Here is a 25,272-nt window from a genome sequence, read left to right as displayed (position 1 = left end):
TAAATCAAAGTTAGTATTTTATCAAATTGAAATAATAATTTTGAAAATCAGATATTTAACCATAAAATAATTTTGACTTTTTATCCAAATATTTATTTCAGATTGTATCTGCTGTACAGTACTGTCATCAAAAATGCATTGTTCACCGTGATCTTAAGGTAAGCTGCTGCTTTTAAAATTAAAATCTTAATTATGAAAGTACGTAATAAGAAGAGGGCTGGGGACTGGGGAGATGGCTCCATAAATAAGACCACTTGCTTTGCAAACATGAGGACCTGTTTTCAAATCCCCAGCACTTAATAAAAACCTGGTAGGGCTGTGCATGCCTATAACTCCAGCATTTGGAGGCAGAGCCTGGCAGGTCCTGGGAGCTCACTGGCCAGCCTAGGTGAAACCGCCAGTGTCAGATGCAGCGACACTGGGGTCTTCCTCTGGACTCCATCCATATCGCCACACACACTTAAAATTTGTCATAGTAAATTAGGGCCACCTCTTTCAGTTACCCAGTATTTCAAGCACAGGATGAGGTGGTTTTATAGATGTGACATCATAGCTTATGAAAGACACTGTGTTCACCAAGCACATGAAAACATGGGCATGACTTTGTCTAATGTCAAAGTTAGAGGACTTGATTGATTATTAACTAACGTATTTGAAATAGATAAATACAGAATTCTATCTGCCGGGGTCCAGCCTTAGCTCGGGTCGAGTACTGAGGCAGGGAAGGGATGTCAGCGTAAGGAAAACTTTTGACCACCAAGTAGATTGCACTCGAGTGGCCCTGAATAGCGCAGGCCATCTTTATTTATACTTAAACAGAGTTTTTCATACCAAGCTTACATGAACAGCTTTATTATTGGCTTTTATTTTTGACTTTAAGAAATACATCACATTTTAAGGACTAATCAGGATCATTACGAAGTCCCCCATTGTTCCCCTTTATGCTTTCCCAATACACCTTCCCACCCCCTGCATAGCCTTATTCCAGACATAGAGTTCAGCATTTGTGCAGGCTTAACTAAATATCGAGCCAGGTAATCCTGCTCTTGCAGCACTGATGTCAGCTGGAAGCTACCTGAAGTTACAAAGTTAAAAGTAATAGACATGGGCACAATGCTTTAAGAACAACAATATTCAAACCCAGACAATTCTTTCATGTCTGCAAGATATATATTTTTTTTTTTGAAAAAAAATTTTCCGCCTCCTCCCCACCTCCCATTTCCCTCCCCCTCCTCCCGCCCCTCTCCCCCTCCCCCCACTCCTCTTCTCCTCCCTCTCCAGCCCCAAGAGCAGTCAGGGTTCCCTGCCCTGTGGAAAGTCCAAGGTCCTCCCCACTCTATCCAGGTCTAGGAAGGTGAACATCCAAACTGTCTAGGCTCCCACAAAGCCAGAACATGAAGTAGGATCAAAACCCCATGCCATTGTCCTTGGCCTCTCATCAGCTCTCATTGTCCGCCATGTTCAGAGAGTCCGGTTTTATCCCATGCTTTTTCAGTCACAGTCCAGTTGGCCTTGGTGAGCTCCCAATAGATCAGACCCACTGTCTCAGTGGGTGGGTGCACCCCTCATGGTCCTGCCTTCCTTGCTCATGTTCTCCCTCCTTCTGCTCCTCGTTAGGACCTTGGGAGCTCAGTCCAGTGCTCCAGTGTGGGTCTCTGTCTCTATCTCCATCCATCGCTAGATGAAGGTTCTATGGTGATATGCAAGATATTCATCAGTATGGCTATAGGATAGGGTCATTTCAGGTTCCCTATCCTCAGCTGCCCAAGGAAATAACTGGGGACATTGCCCTGGCACCTGGTAGCCACTCCAGGTTCAAGTCTCTTGCCAACCCTTAGGTGGCTCCCTTAACTAAGATGTGTGCTTCCCTGCTCACCTATCCAACCTTCCTTTATCTCCAATCATCCCGTTTCCCCAAGTTCCCCCCCATCCTCTCCTTTACACTTTTTTCTCCCCATCTCCCCTTACCCCCATCCCACCCCACCCCCAAGATTCCAATTTTTTTGCCCGGCAATCTTGTCTACTTCCCATAGCCAGGAGGATAACTATATGTTTTTCCTTGGGCTCATGTACTCACTCATAATTGGTTTCTAGCCGTGGATAGGGGCCACTGAGTCTATAATTTGTGATCCTAAAGATGCAAGATATATTTTTATACAGTTTCCTTTCCTACGAGAGGGTTCCATGTCTCCATCTCTCTGTAAGAGGCAGACTTTGACAAAGCATTCTTTCCCTTTTCTTTATACCATACTTCTCCCACCAATATGAGCTCCTTTTTATGGTAAAGATGGATCTACCCATCCCATATTTTACATAGCGTTATTCCCATCAGAATACACTAGATCTTATCATTGATTCTATATGATTACTATCCAAGGAACTTTATTTCAACAGTTGACAGTTTGTGTATTTCTGAGGCTTTTCCCTGTTCTGTGTCCGCATGCCTTACTCCTGTCCAGAACTGTGAGACACGTTTGATGCTCCAAGTGCTGTTTTCTCATATGTACCTAAGTGTCTCTGTTGAGTCAAAAAAGTTCCCAGGATCAGGAGTTGGAGTTATTAAGTCCAGATAAGAGATTTCAGAGACATTAACCCCCTATTGAATCTTAGAGGGAAATATTCGAGAAAGACCAGAATTTCCATGTGTATCTGATAAAGTAAAACTGCAATCGCCCAAAGGATCACCAAGATAATGAGAGAGAAAGGAGCCTGCAAGCTGCACAAACTTTGCATATTCCTAAGCTGTCCCATGAGAGCCCATTTCCACAGATGCCTTGCCCCACGGAAGCCCATTGGACAGGTAGTCCTATGCTGATCTGAGACTAGGAGTTCCTGACATCTGTCCTCACCTGAAAATTGTTGTAAGAGGCTGCTAGTGTGTTCCCGGCTGCCCTCTGCTTGTTTGTTTCCTGGCCGCCCAGACTCCCGAAATAACCATACAGAAACTGTATTAATTAAATCACCACTTGGCCAGTTTACTTAACTAGCTAGCTCTTACATCTAGAATTAACCCATCTCCAGTATTTTATATTTTACCACAAGGCTCGTGGCCTACGGGCAAGGTTCCAGCGTGTCTGTCTCCCATGGTGGCTCCATGACTTCTCCTTGACTCTGCCTCCTTTCTCCCAGCATTCAGTTTAGTTTAACCCACCTAGCTTTACTCTACCTGATCACAGGCCTAAGACAGTTTCTTTATTAACCAATGATATTCACAGCCTACAGAGGGGAATCCCATATCAGAAAATGTTCAGGGTCCCATCTAGACAGAAGTAATGTCAAAGTTCAAGGCACAAATACTATGTTCACCACATGGAAGAACTAGGGTTCTGTCTCAGCACCAAAGTTCGAAATGAGGTTTCTAATGTATTTATGTGTAGGTTAGCTTTCTGTCAACATAACGCAAACTATAGTCTTTTGGGAAGAGGGACCCTCAGTTGAGACAATATCTTCATCAGGATGGCTTGTACGTAAACCTCTGGGGCACTTTCTTGATGAATGATTGATGTGGAAGGCCCAAGCTCACTGTGGGCAGTACCACTCCTGGCCAGGTGGTCCTGGGTTCTATAAAAAAAAAAAGCAGACAAAGTGAGCAGCACCCTCCCTGCTCTCTCCTGTAGATCCTGTCTCCAGGTTTCTGATGTGAGTTCCTACGCTGACTTCCCTTAGTGGACTGTGACTGGGGACGTGGAAGCTAAATAAACCCTTTCCTCTCACAGTTGTTCTTGTTGTGGTGTTGATCACAGCAATAGAAAGTAAATGTTTGAGATGCAGATAAACTAGTATAGTTTGGGATAAAGTGTGTGGCAGAAATGGTATGGTCAGACAGCCTTAAAAGGCTTGGGCTCAAGTAGTGTTTCTGCATTTCTTCCCCTCCTCTTCCTTTCCTTCTTCCTCTTCCTTCTCCCCACCTTCCTCCTCCCCCTCCTCTTCTCTTCTTCTTCCTCATCCTCCTCTAACTCCCATCTCTTCTTCATTCTCCCACATCTTATTTCTACTTTCCTTTTTTAACATTTCCCATTCCTGGCATCAAACCTGGGTTCTGTTTAAATACATTGCCTTACATAGTGGTTATTGGTTCTGTTCTTCTGATCTGTTTACTGCTCCAAATGTTTCCGTATCAGTTCTTTTCTCCAGAGTTTTAGAGGAAAATATTTCTACAAAGAAAAAGGGTGTGTAGTTATGCTGTATTTTTTTTGATTCATAGTTTAAACTTTATTTTTATATTGAGGTAAAAATCATGTTCAGCAACCATGTGTCCAGTCCAGTCCAGTGGAGAGAGGGTCCCATATGTCCCAGGACTGTATCCTCAGCACTGTGTGCTGGTGTCTCTGGAGGCAGCGGGTTACTTAGATTGCCATCTAGACTATTGTGGAGAAAGTGTTCTGGAAAGTCTACCTTAGTACAGATGGCCAAGGAAACTTAAACCCTTATAGCAGAAAGGCATGTTGTTGTTGCTGCTGCTGCTCAGTCCATAAATGATGATTTAATGTAACTCTTCCAGATTCATTCATTTTCATAATATCTGTGTCCACTTTTATTTATTAACAAGTTGGTTGGTTTTTGTCTTGTTTTCTTGTAGGGAATGAGGGGTTTGGGTTTTATTATTTTGAAACACGGTCCCACCACACAGCTATCCCAGGCTGACCTACCTCAGTTTCCCCATGATGAGATTATAGGCTTATACATGGCCTTGGCCAGTGTCCCCACAGGTGTGACTCTGACTATGAAGTTGACAATTAATACTAGCCACCATTGTTGTAGTTACACTTTTCACAACATTGAGATAAGCTAGAATACCACAAGCTGGGTAGGAGGGCCTTGGAGAAGGGAGAGACGGGTGTCAGGCACCCCAGTGAAGCACCAGTCCTCTGATTTTCATCTTGGTCAAATTTTACTCCTTTTTGGACTTTGATCAAGCAACCTACATATCAGCCCGTAACTTTATTAGTCTATTTATCCATCAATTAAAAATGGAATTTACATGAAACATGCACCAAAAAGCAAGTCTTCATTAAATTGTTTGCATTTATAGAAGTTTCCATTGGGTGGTTGTTTTAGAATTTTAGGAAAAGTCTCTCAATCATGGGAGCAGAGTCCTTGCTTCCTCCAGAACATGACTCTCGACAGGAGTCTGCATTTAGAACAGCAAACGCTGCTGAAAATAAAGCCCGTGGAAGCCCAATTGTCCACTTGTTTTCTTTTACTAAGCACTGCTTTGTTGAGGAAGTGCTCTATAGGAAAAGACAGGGGACGGACTGAAGGAGCCACAGACCCAACATACCCTGGAGCCTGCCATCAACTGCTTGTTCAGATGGTGCTCCTCTGGCTAATCTTGGCTTAAGTCTGAGGCAAAGTGGAATTTCAGTGTGTATTCTTTAGAATTGGTAGGTCCTGTTAAGGTACAGTTCCAAGATGCCTCTTACCATGAAGTTAAAAACCTTTAAAATAAACTGTGGGGGTGGTGTTTAAAATAACCTTTCTGAATAGTCCTATGTGCTTTCTTTTTCAAGTGTTAAAATCCAGTCTTGCACAGATGTCGCTTGGACAGCTGTGCACTGCAGAACTGGATGTTAGTCTTAAATGAGAGGCAGGCACTAGCAGACTTAGCATCTGAGAGAAGTGCAGCGGACATCTTTATTTTGTGTACACTTTTTACATTGTCCTTTTTATTATTTTCCTCTTAGGCTGAAAACCTTCTCCTTGATGCTGATATGAATATTAAAATTGCTGACTTTGGTTTTAGCAATGAATTCACAGTGGGGAACAAATTGGACACTTTCTGTGGAAGCCCGCCTTACGCTGCCCCCGAGCTTTTCCAAGGCAAGAAGTATGATGGGCCAGAAGTGGATGTGTGGAGTCTGGGCGTCATTCTCTACACGCTGGTCAGTGGCTCCCTGCCCTTTGATGGCCAGAACCTAAAGGTACCTGCTGTTTGGTGCTGATGCCCTTCTCCCCAGGAGCTGTAATGCCAACTGCTACTTACAAACGCTTTCCTTCTTTGTCCAAGGAACTTCGTGAGCGAGTCCTCAGGGGGAAATACCGCATTCCCTTCTACATGTCCACAGACTGCGAGAATCTCCTGAAGAAACTGTTAGTGCTGAATCCCATAAAGAGGGGCAGTTTGGAGGTGAGTGTGCTGTGTGTTCCAGGTGCATGGTCAGTACACAGCATAGACGCTGCAGGTGCAGTTCCCAGTGTTTGCCCAGCATCTAATTTGCCTTTTCAGCATCAGGAAGTAATGTTCTTTATTGAAAACCCACAGTAGGTCTCTCCAAAGGCTTATTTCTTCTTCGTTCTTTGGTGAGTTATTATAACGGACACAGTGGAGGCAAAGTTGACTCCCTCAGCCCCCAAGTCAGGGTTTCTCTGTATACTCCTGGCTGTGGGCTCACCTTATAGATCTTGCCTCGAATTCAGAGATCCACCTGCCTCTGCCTCCTGAATGCTGGGATTAAAGGCGAGCGCCACCACCAAAGTTGACTTTTGAAGGGGATAAACCTAGCCTGTGTCAGAAACTACGTGGTCCAAAACAAAAACCTTTATGTTAAGACTGACCAGATCTTTGAAGGTTGAAAATGATTGTGGAAATTCTAAACCAATTAACTCTTCATCTGGAATCACGTGAAGCCAAAATCTGCAATAGGAGCTTCTCGTCAGTACTGAGAATTTACAGACATGGGCAGAGTATACTGAAGCAGGTGCTTTTCCTTTAGACACTGCTGTTGCCCACACGCATTCCGTACACACTATCTTCATGTCCTAACTGTTACAGAACCAGCAGAGGTCCTAGTAACCAAGATGACAAGTCGCTTTCCCTTCTTACGCTGTAACTGGGATAACTGATGGTCATTTTTCCCTTCTGGGTCTTCTTTGGTTTTTAAAGACTATGTGTTGAAAGTGTTTGCTTTCATGTATGTGAATTACATACATGCAGTGCCCTGAGATGCCAGAAGATGGGGGTAAATCCCCTGGAACTAGAGTCACAGGTGATTGTGAGCTGCCATGTAGGCCTGGGAACCAACCTGGGAAAATGTTTTTACTCTCCCAGCCGCCCCTCTGGCCCCTTCACATCTGTCTTTAGGAATATTTTGGCCTAGAGTTTGAAAGATTCAGTACTCATTCCTCACTTGAACTTTTAAAGTCTTTCTTCCTGCGTGGGAAGGACAGGGAGCGCAGTGAAGCTCCTGCTCAGTGCTCTGTTTAACCGGGGGCTTTCTGCACACACCATGAGGTGCAGTGGAGGTGCAGCCCTGGGAAGCCAGCCCTGCTCACAGTGCTCAGCTCAACTTGGGCATCCTCATTCTTTTCCACACATACTTTTTCTAAAAGACATAGTATGTTTTGGTGGAAATTGAAGACTTGGGAAACTAAGTGCTTTGAAGAAGCAGATCAATTGGTATTTTTTACTGCATTGTTTTTTCAGGTGTGATTAGTTCTTAGCTCAATTTTTTTGTGACTTTTCCTTTGGGGGTGAAATGACATGTTAATACTGATGTCTCTTACTGTTTTTCTCAGCTTACTTCCACCCATTCATAGAAAGTGTGTGTTGACTCAGAATGGAAAACCACTGACTTGTCAGTTCTGAGGGTCTAGAACTAGCTCTGGGGTCCACTTTTTTCTTTTAAGATTTCCTTAAATTGTATCTATGTATGTGGGTGTGTAACTGAGTGCTCGTGCTGGGGGTGTCTGTGGGATCCACTCCTCCAGGAACTCCCTTCACTCCCAGAGCTGAGACAGCAGTTCACATGAAGGCAGACTAGAGAGAATGCAGACAGTCGTCTGGGGAGACCAGAGCTTACAACCTTCTGTGGGCTGCTAATAAAAGTGAATGTGCTTCTCTCAAAGACGACTACTTACTGATTTCAGATTTGGCCAGAATAGTTATCCAAATGGTTTACTCTTTGATCCTTAACATTACGAGGCTGCAAGTTGTGCAGACCTCATGATATAGGTTTATAAGCCCAGCTTCTGTGGAAGAGTTGAGGATCAAAGCCAGACTCAGCAACTGAGCCCCTGCAGCTCAATGGGAGAGCCTGTGCCTGGCACACACAGGGCCATAGTGCAAGCCAGTGAACCCCTGAGTGTTAAAACACTGGAGTACATGGAGTAGAATTTAAAAGCCAAATATTATCTAAAATTTTGATCTTATGACAATGAGTTCATTGTATTGTATAATTTAATATATACTTTTGCTAATGATGATGATTAGACTTTTTAAAGATTTTTTTAATTTTATATGTATGGGTATTTTGCCTGCATGTGTATATATATATATATATATATATATATATATATATATATATGCCCCATGTATGTCTAGTTCATGGATCCCTTGGAACTAGAGTTAGAGACAGCTGTGAGCTGACATGTAGGCACTGAGAACTGAACCTGGGTCCTCTAGAGGAGTAGGCAGTGCTCCCAGCTGCTGAGCCGTCTCTCCAGCCTGATGCTGACCCACGAGTTCATGTTAGAAATGCAATACTGCACACTTGACTACACACAGGCTGGTCACAGGTCCCTGAAATGACAAAGTCAAAATGAAAGCAGTGAGACCAAAACAAAATAAACAGCACACACAAAACCACAGAGTTCATTTTATGATGGCCAACTAGTCCTGGGCATGGGGCCTGCCTTGGAGTGTGGTTGATGTGCCCAGTGACACTCCACTGGAGAAAACTATTTGTCTGCATTCCAACAACTACCAGCTGCACATAGCTTCTTGCCTAGGTGTGGGAACTTATGTCCACTCCCTTTCCATGCTGGATTCTGTGTGGTTTTACCTGTGCAGGTCTTGTGTAAGTTGTCACAGTCTCTGTGAGTTCGTGTGTATCAACCCTGTTGTATCCTTGGAGTCATCCACCACCTCTGGTTCTTATGATCTTTCCACTTCCTCTTCTGAACAGATCCCTGAGCCTTGAGGGGAGGGGTTTGATAAAGATATCCCTTTTAGGGCTGACTGCTCCTAAGTTACCCTGCACATTGTCTAGTTGTGTTAATTGCTATCTACTGCAAGAAGTGATGAGGGCTGAGTGATATACAGACCTTTAGCAATACATCATTAAACATCATTGTATTGCGCTTTTTGTTTTGTTTTGTTTTTGTTTTTTCAAGACGGGGTTTCTCTCTAGCTTTGGAATCTGTCCCAGAACTCTCTCTGTAGACCAGGCTGGCCTTGAACTCACAGAGATCCACCTACCTCTGCCTCCTGAGTGCTGGGATTAAAGGCATGCACCACCAGCACCTGGCTATTGCTACATTTCTTTAGCAGAATAAAAGTAGTGGGTTTTTACCTAGGCCCATGACTTATCCAGTCTCAAGTTCTTGGCCACTTTAGAAGTGTCAGGCTTGGGTACCATGTCAAGGAATGAGCTTAAATCCAGTCAAAAGGTGGTTGGTTACTCCCATGACACCTGTGCCACTGATGCACAATGTGTCTTATACATTCTCTTTAGAGGAAGGATTTCTTACAGCAAACCTCAAGAAACCCCCTTGAAGTAGTAGTGAACTCAAGAATTGTCTTACATAATCTTCATTTATTATTATTATTATTATTATTATTATTATTATTATTCAGCACAAACATTTCTTGGGGGAGGAGGTAGGGGAACATCAGTGCTTGGCCATGACCTTCCTCATGACTATACCAATAAGTTGCTCATCTCCTCCCAGTCTTGTCACTTTGTGGCCCTTGTTGAGGTCCATGGCTATGGAGTAACACAGGCCATGGCTATGGACAACGGGGTTGGAGGAGACATGACACTGGCTGAGCCCTGCCGTGTGTGCCCATCTGCCCTCACGGGAGCCCAATAGTGGCAAATATGGTCACAGCTTTATTTGTAGTTTTTATGTTTTTTTTTAATTTTATTTATTTTTATGTGTGTGAATGTTTTGCCTGCATGGATGTCTGTGCATCATGTGTGCACATGAGGCCACAGAGACCAGAATTGGATTCCCTGGAACTGGAGTTGCAGGTGGTTAAAAGCCATCTGTAGGTACTGGGAATCAAACTAGTTCCTCTGGAAGACCAGCTAGGGCTCTTAACCTCTGAGTCATCTTTCCAGCCCTTTGTGCCAGTTACAGTTAGTAAGCTCTAGCATTGTGTGTGAGTTGGTGGGGGGGAGGGTGTCTGTAAACTTGTAAAACAGTTATTTTCAAAGCACTCCTCTGTGTGTAAGCATAGCTTTTAGCCAGTAGTAGAAGTTTGGAGCTGTAGTTTGTTGCTTTACGTATTCTGGATGTTCTCTCTCACCCAGCTGTAGCTGTCCCCTCCCACTCCTTGGTTAGACCCCACTAAGTTGTCTTTAACAGCCCAGGACTGACATTTACACCACAGGGTATTTGATTCTGATAATTCACGTCAGTACCTGTTTTCACCTTGATTGTTACCTAATTTCTGATTCTGGGCTTTAATGATTACCATCATCCTTTCCCAAATTCTTTGACTCAACTGAACTGACTAGCCTAGATTTCCATCCCCCAAGATATCCTCTTTCTGATGAGTGGAATTTTAAAATAAATGCACGAGTTTGATAAAAGGCCAAAAATGAATAAATCATTCATATATATATATATATATATATATATATATATATATATATATAGCAAATGTCAAAGTCAGATTCTCATGTTAAAACTTTCCAATTTAAAAATATTCACTTTAATTTGAAAATATTCCTTTTAAAGGAAGGAGGGTTGTTTTGCATTGCTTTTTGTGAGTACTGGCTCATCTAGTTGCAATAACATTCTGGGTGTCCAAGAGAGCCACACCTTCTGTTGGACCATTAATTAAAGTAGATAGAGTAACTTTATTTGAAATTGTCACATGACTCTTGTTGAGTGAACCAATAAATTTCACATTTGAGGAGTGGGTTGAATGTTGTAATTCACCAGACATGACTTAGAGTTTATTTCCTAGCAAATAATGAAAGACCGGTGGATGAATGTTGGTCATGAAGAAGAAGAACTAAAACCATATTCTGAGCCTGAGCTTGATCTCAATGATGCAAAAAGAATAGGTAAGTGTTTAAGTACTGTGAGAGTCGCTGCCATAGACTACAAGAACTGGTCCATTGATCTAGCACAGTAGTGTTCATGTGGGGCTTTTATTTTAAAATACTTTCATTATCACCTTAATGGCCAACACTAAAATATTCAAGTTTTTTAGTTTGTTTTCATTTATATCTATGGTCCTGTTCAATTATTGGAAACTATAGCAAAAAATAAAATAAACTAGACAAGCATACTTATTTCTTCCTGCACCCCTCACTGGAATAATACCCACTAGAACTATTAGCACTGAGCAGACTAAAATGTATAGCAAAGTCCAGGACACAGAAATCTAAGCTGTGGGCACGTTGCTTCTCCCTTTCTGCTTAGCAGACCTTCCCTGACCCCATGACCTAATGAGAACATTGTGAAAGCCTTAATACCAGAACTGTGTACTGCCGACAAAAAAGGACGCAGAGGGCTTGGATCGAGAGTCGTCTCCTCGGGAGTAGCCGAGAAGGTGCTGAGAGAGAGAGCAGAGAGAACGAAGAGTGGGCACGTGGGAGGCCCAGACAGTACAGACCTTGCCTGGACAAAGGAAGTCAGCTCAGAAATGCCCCCAGGAAATGAGAATTGGCTGAATATATTAAATCCATAACATAAATAATTCTGCACACAAAAAATTAGAAATGGGGCTGGAGAGATGGCTCACCAGTTAAGAACACTTGTAGCCCTTGTAGAAGACCCAAGCTCAATTCCCTGCTCCCAGGAGAGCTGACGCCCTCTTCTGATGTCCACAGACCCAGGCAGGCCTGTAGCGCACACAGATACATGTAGGCAAAGCAATTAAATAAATGTTAAAATTATAAATGTATAGTATCTGAATATATAGTTAAAACTCACTTTGAATATTTTAAGAACTAGTTTTTCCTAACATTATTGGCAGACCTATATTTTTGCTGATTGTTTACTAAATAGATACATTTTCAGAAACTTTTCTCTTTTCTTTTTTTCTAGACATTATGGTCACCATGGGTTTTGCACGAGATGAAATCAATGATGCCTTAGTAAGTCAGAAATATGATGAAGTCATGGCTACTTATATTCTTCTAGGTAGAAAACCACCCGAAGTAAGTTTTTTGTCTTTTTAAATTAATATAGATTAATTCTTGAATTAAATGGGTAAAGATATGTTAGTAAATATATTTGTCTCTTTGTGGAACCAAAAATCACAAGAAGATCCTGGTAGTCTTATTAGAGATCACAAATCAAGGTGCTGAATTGTATACTGATCTCCTTAGGGTGAGCAGGCCCACTGCCCTGCTTGGCCGTAGCAGCTCTTCTCGCAGTCTTCACTTTGAGCATGGCGTCCTGAGAGTTAGTTGTGTAGTGCACACGGTGTAGCCAAAGGCAGTGTGATTATTGTGAGTGTACAGTACGACAGGGTCCTTAGCAAAGAGAAGCATGTGTGTCTGCAGCAGTGTAGATACCTGAGCCCCCAGAAGAAGGTGCCTCCTGGCACTGGCCTTGTGTCAAGTGGCTCTTCTTGTAGGCAGCAGAGGTCCATGTTAAGCAGACAGTGCAGAAAATAACTGTGTGTAAGTGGTGGGCCACGGGAGTAAAAGATGCTTTGGAAAAGCAGCTATAGAAGGATGAACTGAAATAGGAACCGAGGCCAGATCATTGAAAGTTGAAATCTAGACATCTGTGGGAGGCATTCTGAAAGAAAAAGAAAAGGCTATAATTAGTCATAATTAAATACCAGCTATGAGCAAAATCATACATTCCAACTGAAGTTTATTGAAGCTGTCTCTGTCAGAAACTATGCTGACACCATCAGGGTAAAGCCCGGAAGTCCTTCTGTCCAGGAGCCCTCGATGTAGATCTCAGCAGCATTATTGTTGGCCATGGGGAATGCTGCAGATACTGTGCGAGTGGATGAGAGCTGGCACCTGTAACAAGCTAGGGTGAAACCCACCATGGTGGTCATGTGACACGCCAGTGGGAAGACGGAATGAGCCCTGATTTCTCACAGGTGCCTGCTGCGTAAGGTGGCATGTCAGGAGGGCACGTGGCTTGTGTAAGGTGGCATGTCAGGAGGGCGCGTGGCTTGTGTAAGGTGGCATGTCAGGAGGGCACGTGGCTTGCGTAAGGTGGCATGTCAGGAGGGCACGTGGCTTGTGTAAGGTGGCATGTCAGGAGGGCGCGTGGCATGTCAGGAGGGCGCGTGGCATGTCAGGAGGGCGTGTGGCTTGCGTAAGGTGGCATGTCCGGAGGGCGTGTGGCTTGCATAAGGTGACATGTCAGGAGGGCACGTGGCTTGTGTAAGGGGGCATGTCAGGAGGGCGCGTGGCTTGCGTAAGGTGGCATGTCAGGAGGGTGTGTGGCTTTATCAGAAGGGCGGATGGACTGAGAATCTAGCTCAGTGCAGGGTGGTGAGAGGACAGTCTTGTTGGATGGCACTTGTAGGAGAGATGGGGTATAAAGATCTGGATTTGGAGCAAGGATTTGATTACATTGTGGGAGTTGTTATCCGTATATAGCATGCACGTGCTAGGAACCGTTGTAACCATCACAAGCATTAACTTGTCTGAGCCCTTGGTGAGACGACTGAGCAGGAAGAACAGCTGCTACATGGAGAGGGGTCTCCAAGGAGCACCGGAACCAGGGGCCATGCGCAGTATCAAGAGAGCTAGGGGGAATGGCCCAAATAGTTGTTTCTAGCCTCTTCCGACTGTTCCTACTTAGATTTCAAATGACCTCTGGGGACTTTAATTTTCTTTTTAATTCAAACACAAATTCCAGGCGTCTATTAAAATCAAATATGAATTGTATTGGAAATAAATTGTGTTGGAAGCTACCGTGAATGGCAAATCAGGCTCACTGCCCCCATCAGAGCCACCAACTGCGTCCTTTATTTCCTGTAAAATATGGACAAAAGTACTTAGCTCTTAGGGCCGTTGAACAGGTTTAGTACAGTAATCCTTGTTAGTACAATAATCATTGACACATTTAGAATAGTTGCTGGTGGATCACCTCTCCACGGCCCTGCTGCTGTAACCAGCAGCATCCTTACTGCTTGACACCAACAGCCTGACTTCCCAGTGCAGTCCCGGGCTTGGCTCCGAACCTTACCAGCATCGTACAGCTTTCAAATTACAGAGAGAGGCTGTGTGTCAGCCCCAGCTTATCATGGTCAGCTACAGAGAAACCCTGTCTCAAAAAGTAAAACAACAACAACAACAACAAAATAGATTTTAGGTTGTCACCTGTTTGAAACCCAGTGATGTCCTCAACATTGGTTTTTTTTCCATCTGGAGAATGCAGGTTAATATATCACGGGTTTGTAGCAATGATTAAACAAAGTAACATGTAAACACCTAAAAACTGTCTGCTGTGCGGTTACCATGCAGTGCTTTGTGGCTCTTACTTGTTTTAGCTAAACTGAGGAGTCATGCGCAGTAGCAGATTACATTAGTGTGAGCGTTCCAATACCCAGCTTCCTCCCTTCCTTCTTGCCAGTTTAAAGTCTGTTTTTTAGTTTCAATTGCTCCTTACAGAGCTTCAAATTCAAATCATTCTATGTATGCAAACACTTTGCTGTTTTAAAATCTGGGTGATCGCTCTTCTCAGTTTGAAGGTGGTGAGTCACTGTCCAGTGGAAACCTGTGTCAGCGATCCCGGCCGAGCAGTGACCTGAACAACAGCACTCTTCAGTCCCCGGCTCACCTGAAGGTTCAGCGAAGCATCTCAGCCAACCAGAAGCAGCGCCGCTTCAGTGACCATGGTGGGCGAACAAATCTAAGAATGAGAGACAGGCTAGCTCTGTGTGTGTGTGTGTGTGTGTGTGTGTGTGTGTGTGTGTGTGTGGTGTGTCTTACCCAATACACACTTCCCTTTCCTTCCGTTCTTCGCCCTTCTCACAGACCTTCACCATTAGACAATCAGTAGGGTCTCTATTGTGGAGACCCAAACTGATTTGTGTAATCAATCTCATCTTAGTTGAGAGTGTAAAGCACACAAACGCAGAGACTTTTTTGTGGGAAGTCTATCCGTGGCTTCCCAGCTAACTTTGCTACTACACATTGCAGCTGGTCCCTCCATTCCCCCCGCTGTGTCATACACCAAAAGGCCTCAGGCCAACAGTGTGGAAAATGAACAGAAGGAGGACTGGGACAAAGACACAGCCCGAAGACTTGGCAGCACGATGGTGGGATCCAAGAGCGAAGTGACAGCCAGCCCCCTGGTGGGTCCGGACAGGAAAAAGTCTTCTGCTGGCCCGAGTGTGAGTCAGAGCTCTCCTGTATCACAGCTTGATCTTATGTGGCATTGGGATTTTGTAAAAGCTTTGTCTTTTGTCTTTTTAAATGTTTCAAAATGAATCATAATTTAAAGGCCATGTAAAAGGGCCCAAGCTTCTCATGAATATAACTGAACAAAATAGTGCAGAGAATTCTTTGTTGTTGTTGTTGTTTTAAGACATTTTTCTCAGTAGCCCAAGCTAGCCTGGAGCTCACAGCAACAGTAGTCCTCTGACCTCAGCCTCTTGATGGTGGCATTCTAAGCACGAGGCCCTGCAACCAGCTAAAATTCTGAAATCCGTAGCCTCACTTCAGAATGGAACATTAAGCCCCTGCTGCTTGTCCTGCTTTTGTGATATTTACCTGATGATACATTGGTGCATTTAATCTTACATTTACTCGTAAACTGCTCTTTGAGGGCAGACTCATTAATAATTTGTCCACTTATGTCCCATGAAGTCTCTTAAAATGCCACCCTCTAGAAATTATATTGGGATCTAGAAGAGAGGCCGCAGTACTGTCCTGGAAGGAGCAGGACATAGAGATCGAATGAAAACAGAGATGGAAGGGTGAGAATAGAGTGGGCAGAATCTAGATAATAGTGTTCTGAGGCCATATAGGGAGTATTTGAAGGAATGATAACAGTAAAAAGAGAAGGCCCAGGATGGCAAACGGAAGCCAGAAGAAAATGTGCTCCTGGGCTTGCTAAAGCAGATTGTGTAGATGCCCAGAAAACAAGGTGAGACATCTTTAAAGATTTTAGAGGGAGAACTGATGACCATAAAAGGAGCAAAGTTACATTGCTTTCAGATTGTTCATCAGTAATGTGGATGCCAGAAGATGCAATGGTATTTTTAAACTTTCAGGGGTAAAAGGAAAGCATTTTAGGTCTAGAATTTTATATCTAGCCAAACTGTCACTCAAATATAAAATACAATAATATTCTTAGGCATAAAATATGTCAGCTATTTGACTGCACAGTGACGATTTAAAAACACTGTACTAAAGAAAGTATTCTTACAGAAAGAGAAAGAACTATAACATGTTGATATAAAATATACAAGAGTTAAATGTACTCAGGTAACTTAGTTAAGGGCCAGTGAGATGGCTTATTGGCTAAGGGGGCTTGTCACCATGTCTGACAAGCTTGAGCTTCATTCAGGACCCCAGAGTGGGAGGAGAAAAAAGTTTCCTCTGACTTTCACATGTAAGTGCACAGGCACACATACACACATGTTCACATACTGAAAATTCTGAGTAATATCCAGGGCAGAGATTAGAACAGAAACACGGGAGTAAGGACGGGGCAGAGATTAGAACAGAAACACAGGAGTAAGGACGGGGCAGAGATTAGAACAGAAACACAGGAGTGAGGATGGGGCAGAGATTAGAACATAAATATATACCTTGCTGGGCAGATGATGAGAATAAGGTTAAGAAATTGATATTGGTGAGCGGACATGATTCAGGAACATAAATAAGGGTAAACAACATGAATGAAATAGAATCAACTCTAATCAGCAGAGAGAGAAGAACCCTTTATCTAGTGCATTGTCGGTCACTTTAGGTAGAAAATCTGCAGTGATATGCCAAAAGCAAAGCCAGCACACCTTCATCACAAGTAGGTTTTCTGATGCCACAGTTCTGTGTGGTTATTGAGACTATGCTTTTTTCAAATATGTCTTTAACTCAGCACTTCCTAGTCTAAGAAGTGAATGCACATGCCTTTGAGAATGGGTGGTATATTAAATCTGGAGGGATGGCTCAGTGATCAAGAACACTTGCTCTTACAGAGGGCCAGGCTTGGTTCCCAGGACCCACCTGGTAGCTCACAACTCCAGCTCCAGGTGATCCAACACCCTCCTCTGGCCTCCATGTGATGCATTTACATGCATGCAGGCAAAACGCTCACACATAAAAGTAAGGAATGGTGGTATAGCTGCTTCCTCTCCTCTACCTGATCTGCTTGAAAAGGATAAAAAGACATAATTTTTTCAGCATTTCCCTGTGAGCTGGAGGACTGTTTCAAAAGTCAGCACTCCATGTATCAGTAAAAGTGCACTGTTCCTGCGTCTTCCACCACTCTCCACATTAGCCTATGGTCCGCTCAGATTGGACCTTCTCTGCATGGCCAATTTAGCTTTATCTCTCCGTGTCTGCCCTTATGCACTACTGCATCCTAATCCCATCACTACAAATTGTGCAAGTCCTGTGTCCCTAGGGGAATTCCCTGTGGTAGCTACTCCATATCTCCCCAGCCTGCCCATAGCTGTGTCCCACTCAGTTCTGAGCCAGGTGCTGCCATGTTTGTACACTGTCTCCCCATGCTCATAGTCCTCTGTGTATTGACATAGGAGCTTCCTCAGAATCTGTAATGCTGAGGTGAACAGTGAGTGCTCAGGCTTTATTGAGTAACTTCTAAAAAGCATTAAGTTAGATTAATTATACTATATTATTTAACATTTTATCATAAACCAAAAGATTCTGTCAAAATTTATAGTCTCCCCTTTGCTATCTATCCCTTTTCATCCTGAACTTATGAAATAACTCATTCTAATTGCTTGGGGTGGTTCTTCTGTAGGTTCTTCTTTTGTTGGAGAAAACAAAAGTGGACATAGCATAGCTATTTAATCTTTCCATGGCAGTTAGGGCAATTCTGCATGTAGCAAGCTTTTTCGTTGCTCACAAAAAAGAACATGGAAATTTATTATTAATTACTAAACCTTGGACCTTAGCTTAGGCTTGTTCTCTACCTGCTCTTATAACTTAAATTAACCATTTCTATTAACCTACATTCTGCCACGTGGCCTTACCTTGCTTGGCACTGCCCATCCTTCTTCCTTCATGTTTTGCTAGCAACTCTGACTTTCTTCTTCCCAGAGTCTTCTCTGTTCCTGGAAGTCTGACCTAACCTCTACCTCCCTAGCTATTGGCCATTCAGCTCTTTATTACACCAATCACAGCAATACATATTCACACAGTGTACAAATATTCCACAACTGTATTTGGTTTTTAAGGTTGTGCAGGTTCCTTCTAGATGGGAGCATGAAAATTTTTGTGAAAGATGCATGGTTTTAATTGCTACCTATTGACACATATGTCAAGATATACTCAGCCTTTCTTTTTGGGTGATGTGCATTCTTCTATGATTCTGTTCCTTTTTTTTAAGATTTATTATCTTTATTCGTGTGTGTGTGTGTATGTGTGTGTGGTCGCTGCATGTATGCAGCCATCCTCAGAGGCCAGAAGAGGTCGTTGGATTCCCCAGAGCTGGAGCACAGGAAGTTGTGAGCTTCTGAGATGGAGGCTAGGAAACTCAGGTCCTCTGCAGAGGACTGCTGAGATATCTCTCCAGCATACTGAAAGATCTTTAAAACTGTACTTATATAAAGTTGCTTGTATGATTTTCCCCTTCTGCATCTGAGTTTGAGGAAATACCTGTTAAATTTCTAGTGCTCATACTAAACAAATGTTAAATTAGCTGTGTATTTTAAAGAATTATAGAAGCTAGAATAGGTAGAAAGATATTTTCCAGTGGAGCAGAGAGGAAGAGTGTTTTATCCCTTTTGAGTCACTCCTCCTGGGCTTGGGGTGGCCCAGCTAGTAAAGTGCTTGCCTAGCATGTTCAAGACCCAGGGTCGGAGTCCCAGCACTACAAACAACAACAAAATGAAAACACAAGACACAATCACCCCTGTCCTTTTTATTGCTGGTAACAAATAGTGTTTGGCAGGCATGATGGTATAGGGTCTTCTGTGTGATTAGGAGGCTAGCTCATCTGTCTACCCCTTTTTTGCTATTCTTTCTCTTGTTTACATGTGGCCTGTCTCCTAACAGGGGACTATGGGCAGGGGAGCTATGGGCAGTGTCTTCTATTGCACTGCTCAGCCCCCAATCAACACTCAGCAGGCAGACACTGACCTGGAGAGAGGTGAAGTTGGCAAAGAAGAGCACAGGCTTCTGGAGGAACTGCCACCTTCATTGCCCTGTCCATACTGAGGCTGAGGGCAGATTCACTCTCTGCTCTGCCCCTTCTCAGCCAGGCACTCCATGAGAGAATGGAACCTGCTTCCTGTTGCTTCCCAATGCCATTGTCTGCCTCTGTGGAACTATAAACTAAAACAGTAGTGGGTGTGCTCTGGTGGGGTTTGTTTGTTTGTTTGTTTTGTCTTTGCTGTTTTGGTTTTCTTTTGATTCACTTGTCATTTCTAAAATCTAAATATGAGAAAGAAGAAAAATAGATCTTGCTTATGTGAGTATACTCAATTAAAATTATGCTTTGAAATTTTTCTGATAATTTGATTTCACACTAATATAGTTAAGATTTTTAAATTGATTTTCTTCTTTATAAAGAACAACGTATATTCTGGAGGGAGCATGGCAAGAAGGAACACGTATGTGTGTGAAAGGACCACGGACCGGTATACAGCGCTGCAGAATGGAAGAGACAGCAGGTGAGGTCACTGAGCCCAAAGGCGGTGTCTGTCATTGCTGCACATAGCCTTGCTGAAATGTTTGTCGGTGTGTGGGTCACGGGGAAGGAATGCAGAGTGGTACAACCATACCTGTTTCCAATGGAGTGTGTCCCTGTGTAACAGGACGGAAAGGTGCAAGTGTATTTAGGGAGTAAGAAGTAACTTCCAAGTTTCTGAACGAAATATGGAACGGAATATTTCTCAGTACTAAAGTGCGCGTACAATCCCAGTCTGACAAGACTGGGTCTTCTCTCCATGTGTACCCTGCTCTGACTTCCCTCTGCCCCTTACCCTTCAACCAATTCTTCTTATTTTATTATATAATCACATTTTCTTCCTTTTTTATTGTTTTTATTCAGCTATATATTTTTCTCCACTCCTCTCCCTTTCTCCCCCTGCCCTTCTACCCTCTCCCATGGTCCCCGTGCTCCCAGTTTACTCAGGAGATCTTGTCTTCTTCTACTTCCCATGTAGATTAGATCCATATTTGTCTCTCTTAGGGTCCTCTTTGTTGTCTAGATTCTCTGTGGTTGTGAATTGTAGGCTAGTTTTTCTTTGTTTTACATCTAAAAGCCACATATGAGTGAGCACATATTATATTTGACTTTCTGGTACTGGGTTACCACACTCAATATGATGTTTTCTAGATCCATCCATTTGCCTGCAAATTTCAAGATGTCATTATTCCTCCCCCCAACCCCCACCTGTCGCTGTGAAGTGCTCCATTGTATAAAAGTACCATAGCTTCTTTATACATTCTTTGGTCAAGGTGCATTTAGGTTGTTTCCAGGTTCTGACTATGACAAATAATTCTGCTATGAACGTAGTTGAGCACATATCCTTGTGGTATGATTGAGCATCCTTTGGGTTTATATCCAAAAGTGATATTGCTGGATCTTGAATCTGTAAATTGCTTTTGGTAAGATTGCCATTTTTACTATGTTAATTCTACCTACATGAGAACGTGGGAGAGCATTTTTTGGTGTCTTCTTCAATTTCTTTCTTCAAAGATTTAAAGTTCTTGTCATACAAGTCTTCCACTTGTTTGGTTAGAGTTACTCCAAGATATTTTATGCTATTTGTGGCTGTTGTAAAGAGTGATGTTTCTCTGATTTCTTTCTCAGCCCATTTATCATCTATATAAAGGAGGGCTATTGATTTTTTTGAGTTAATCTTATATCCTGCTACATTAATGAAGGTGTTTATGAGTTGTAGACTCATAAAAATACCTTTTATGGAGTCACATATAAACTATTATAATCCTCAGCAAATAGTGAGAGTTTGACTTCTTTTCCTATTTGTATTCCTTTGATCTCCTTTTGTTGTCTTATTGCTCTGGCTAGAACTCAAGAACTGTATTGAATAGATATGGAGAGAGTGAACAACCTTGTCTAGTTCCTAATTTTAGTGGAATCACTTTGAGTTTCTCTCCATTTAGTTTGATCTTGGCTGTTGGTTTGCTGTAAATTGCCTTTATTATATTTAGGTATGTTCCTTATATCCTGCTCTTTCCAAGACCTTTATCATGAAAGGATGTTGTATTTCATCAAAAGCTTTTTCGGCATCTAATGAGATGATCATGTGGTTTTTATTTTTCAGTTTGTTTATATGGTGGATTACATTGACAGATTTTTGTATGTTGAACCATCCCTACATTTCTGGGATGAAGCTGACTTGATCATGGTGGATGATGGTCTGATGTGTTCTTGGATTTGATTTGCCAGTGTTTTATTGAGTATTTTTGCATCAATGTTTATGAGTGAGATTGGTCTGTAATTCTCTTTCTTAGTAATGTCTTTGTGTGGTTTGGGTATCAGGGTAATTGTAGCCTCATAAAAAGAGTTTGGCAATGTTCCTTCTTTTTCTATTGTGTGGAACAATTTGAGGTGTATTGGTATTAGTTCTTTGAAAATCATGTAGAATTCTTTTTTTGATGACTGTTTCTATTTCTTTAGCAGTTATAGGTTTATTTAATTTGCTTATCTGATCTTGATTTAAATTAATCAACTCTTTATGCTCAAATAATAAAGGCTTCCTTTTCATCCTCTAAAGAATGTAGAACCACAAACTTCTTATTGGGGTTTTTTTTAAGATTTATTTATTATGTGTACAGTATTCTATATTGCATGTATGTATGCCTGCAGGCCAGAAGAGGGCACCAGATCTGATTACAGATGATTGTGAGCCACTATGTGGTTGCTGGGAATTGAACTCAGGACCTTTGGAAGAACAGGCAGTGCTCTTAACCACTGAGCCATCTCTCCAGCCCATTATTGTGTTTTATTGTAGTTGGATGAACTACTCATGGTAGCTCAAAGGTTGAAGCATCTGTTGTGATGAAATTCTCTTCTCAGCACAGGGACAGTCCGACCTCACATGGCTCTCTTTTCTGTTGTAGGCTATGAGAAAGCACACAAGGAAACTGTGGCTTCCTGGCATTCTTTAGGCTTGGTGTTGAAGTTGATTTCCAATTATTAACTGTCTCTCCTGTACCAAATGCTGACCTGTAGCTACTTGACACCCATACTGGCCAACCTGTTCTTCAGACAGTGAACAGATAGGAGCTACAGGAGGTGCTGGCTACAGAAACAGCAGTTTTCATAGAGCTAGAAGTTCTCAGAGCTTAGTGATATAGGAAGATTCACAGCAACGCAGCGCACAGAACTAGTCTTAGAATTGAATGGGAAATGTCTCCAGCAGTAATCGTCTCGTCTGTAGCTGTCACACATCCACACATATGTCTGCCTTCTCAGACACATGCGTACAGAACACATGTCTAAGCACTTTTCAATGGACGTACCTTAAATGGGGAATTGATTTGTTAATAAGTAAGGATGTGTTCATTTCCTTTAAGTGTTTCAGTCATGAAAGTGTCAATCAGTTGAGACTCAGGAAATCCCTTTCTTGGGTTTTAGTAACTACCTTTTCTTTTATGTCAAGCCTTACAGAGATGTCCGCCAGCAGCTTGTCATCTGCGGGTTCCACAGCAGCTTCTGCTGGCGCCTCAGCACGGCCCCGCCACCAGAAGTCCATGTCGACCTCTGGCCACCCTATTAAAGTCACACTGCCAACCATTAAAGATGGCTCTGAAGCGTACCGGCCTGGGTGAGTCCTCTTGCTTCTCATTCTCTGTGGTCACTGTCTCCTCCGGAGTGGTCGGGAAAGACACAGTCAGGAAATGTTGATTGGGTATACACTTATTGTGTGCTGTAGCAGTTATCTGAAATTACTTGAAATCATTTTTGAGAAGAATATTCTTAACCAATTGTGTTTTTAATCTGTCATAAAGCATTGCTGCCTGGTTTATCATTTAAGTAAGCTGAGTGGCTAGAGAAGCATCAGCAGTTGGTAACAGTGCTTTACCGCCAAGCCCAGTGACCTTGGGTCTATCCCTGGAATCCACATGGTGAACGGAGAGAGCCAACTGGACGTTGTCTTCTGACCTCCACACATGCGCTGTGGCAGGAGCGCACATGTACACATGCACACAAATAAGCTTTAAAAAAAGATCAGGCGGAGGTGGCACACACCTTTAGCCCTAGCACTCGGGAGGCAGAAGCGGGTGTGAGTTTGAGGCCAACCTGGTTTACAGAGTGGGTTCCAGAACAGCCAGGGCTACCTGGGGAAACCCTGTCTGCGATTGGGGGGAGGGGAGTAAAATGAAATCCACAAAAAGCCAGATGTGATGGCGTACACCTTTAATACCAGCACTTGGAAGGCAAAAGCAGGTGGATCTTTGTGAGTTTGCGGTCAGCTTGGTCTCGAAAGCAAGCCAGGGCTACACAGAAAGACGCTATCTGGAAACCCTTGCCAAAGAAAAGACACATAACAAACCCAGCTAGGCGCTGTGACCTTGGGTTCCTAGCAGCTGTTGTATCAGGGGAGCGGCTGCTTGGATATAAAATTCAGTTCACATTTGGAGTTTTGCCTCTCGTAGGACTGGAACTCGAGTATCTGAGCATGCTCTCACTCCAGTAATTAGGTTTTGATAGCACCACGTAGCATTGAATCCTCCAGGGTCTAAAGTGGAAAAATGGTAATGTTATAAAAAGGCTTTTTGACAAAGAATAAAGTTTGTTCTACAGGTTACTGAGCAACCAACGTACATTGGTAATGTTCAAATTGAGTAACCCTTATCTGAAATTCCTAGGCCCAGGAACCACTGGGTTTGGGACATTTTACAGTTCTGCAATATTCACATGTTCATAATGAGATGGTTGGAATAGGACATGAATTTAGATATGGAGTTCACTTAGACTCTTGGCATACCTTACATGTATAGCCTAAAGATATTTCATAGTGTTTTCAGTGGACTTCACATGAGATCACACATGGAATTTTTATGTGTAGTATCATAGAAGTGCTCAAAAAATTTTTGAATTTTGAAACATTTGAAATTTCAGACCATGCAGATTACATGTAAAAAACACATATGCAGCACCCAGATTGGGTATTCCGGATTCTGACAGTATTTGTCTTCATGTCAGTAATTTCTTAATCTTTAATCATCAAATTTTACAAGAAGTGTATTATTTTTAAACTTCCCTCCCCTCCTTGTATAATGAGATGGAAAATTAATTGTCCCATGCTCCCATTTCTAATGCAAACAGAAATCACTGGACCAACGGAAGGACTCGCACTTTTCCCCTCCCCAGTGTTTAGCCCCAGTGAAAGCGCCCGTCATTATTCTGAATAATGTATCTTCATTTCTCCCAGCAGTGCAACCCAGAGAGCTCCTGCTGCTTCCCCATCTGCTCACAGTATTAGTGCCGCCACCCCAGACAGGACCCGCTTCCCCCGAGGGAGCTCCAGCCGAAGCACCTTCCACGGGGAGCAGCTCCGAGAGCGGCGCAGTGCGGCTTACAATGGGCCGCCTGCCTCCCCGTCCCATGAAGCTGGTGCCCTTGCACACGCCAGAAGGGGAACGTCGACCGGGATAATAAGCAAGATCACTTCCAAGTTCGTCCGCAGGTCAGTACCACACAGTTGGGTTTCAAACCTTAAATCCTCAAATCCAGGTATCTTAGCAGAGAGACCATCAATGATCTTACGCAGTTTGGGCAGGGATGCGGAGTGACACCTTGTGAGAGAAAGACCTACAGTCCACCCACAGTCTGTGCCAGGAGTCAGAGGATGTGTGGGCAACTGTTCTCAGGGTGCTGGGGGGATCGTCAGTCACCAGGGCAGTGGACTGAGCAGTGAGATGGCTGTGGGCCCCTGGTTCTTACAGTGTCTTTCGAGGTTGGGCCTCTTTCCTCTCTAGGCTGGTTTTTCCTGCCTCACAAACCAGCTTCTCCTTCCAAGGTCTCCTTGCCTTTCCCATCACCTCTAAACATCAGCATGCACGGGACAGACTTGGGACTGCTCTCTGCCAGTTTTCTGACTTTCCTTGGTTATCTCCTCATGATGCAGCCATAGATGGCCTCTCATTTTGACAGCCTCAGTCTGGACCCCAGACCTCCCAGAGCCTCATCCCCATAGATCAAGTTGCCCGAAGCTCCACATTTCTA

At 43.1% G+C, this 25,272-nt stretch overlaps 1 protein-coding gene across 2 annotated transcripts in view; it reads left to right on the top strand.

The window, feature by feature from the left end:
- Mark1 (microtubule affinity regulating kinase 1) overlaps positions 1-25,272 on the top strand; it is a 108,816-nt gene that overhangs the window by 76,240 nt on the left and 7,304 nt on the right. The window contains exons 7-16 of one of the 2 annotated variants that reach the window (XM_057769294.1): positions 102-158; positions 5,685-5,921; positions 6,008-6,127; positions 10,916-11,015; positions 12,004-12,116; positions 14,620-14,773; positions 15,078-15,271; positions 19,641-19,741; positions 22,703-22,867; positions 24,482-24,733. In XM_057769294.1, coding sequence (XP_057625277.1) covers positions 102-158; positions 5,685-5,921; positions 6,008-6,127; positions 10,916-11,015; positions 12,004-12,116; positions 14,620-14,773; positions 15,078-15,271; positions 19,641-19,741; positions 22,703-22,867; positions 24,482-24,733 — 1,493 coding nt within the window. Of the gene's footprint in view, positions 1-101; positions 159-5,684; positions 5,922-6,007; positions 6,128-10,915; positions 11,016-12,003; positions 12,117-14,619; positions 14,774-15,077; positions 15,272-19,640; positions 19,742-22,702; positions 22,868-24,478; positions 24,734-25,272 lie in introns of both variants that reach the window. The other variant, XM_057769293.1, reaches the window with a different exon arrangement.

The sequence above is a fragment of the Chionomys nivalis genome, chromosome 5, assembly GCF_950005125.1.
Source record: "Chionomys nivalis chromosome 5, mChiNiv1.1, whole genome shotgun sequence".
Taxonomy (NCBI): Eukaryota; Metazoa; Chordata; class Mammalia; order Rodentia; family Cricetidae; genus Chionomys; species Chionomys nivalis.
The sequence above is the reverse complement of the archived record's forward strand: the minus strand, read 5'-3'. Positions and strand labels throughout refer to the sequence as shown.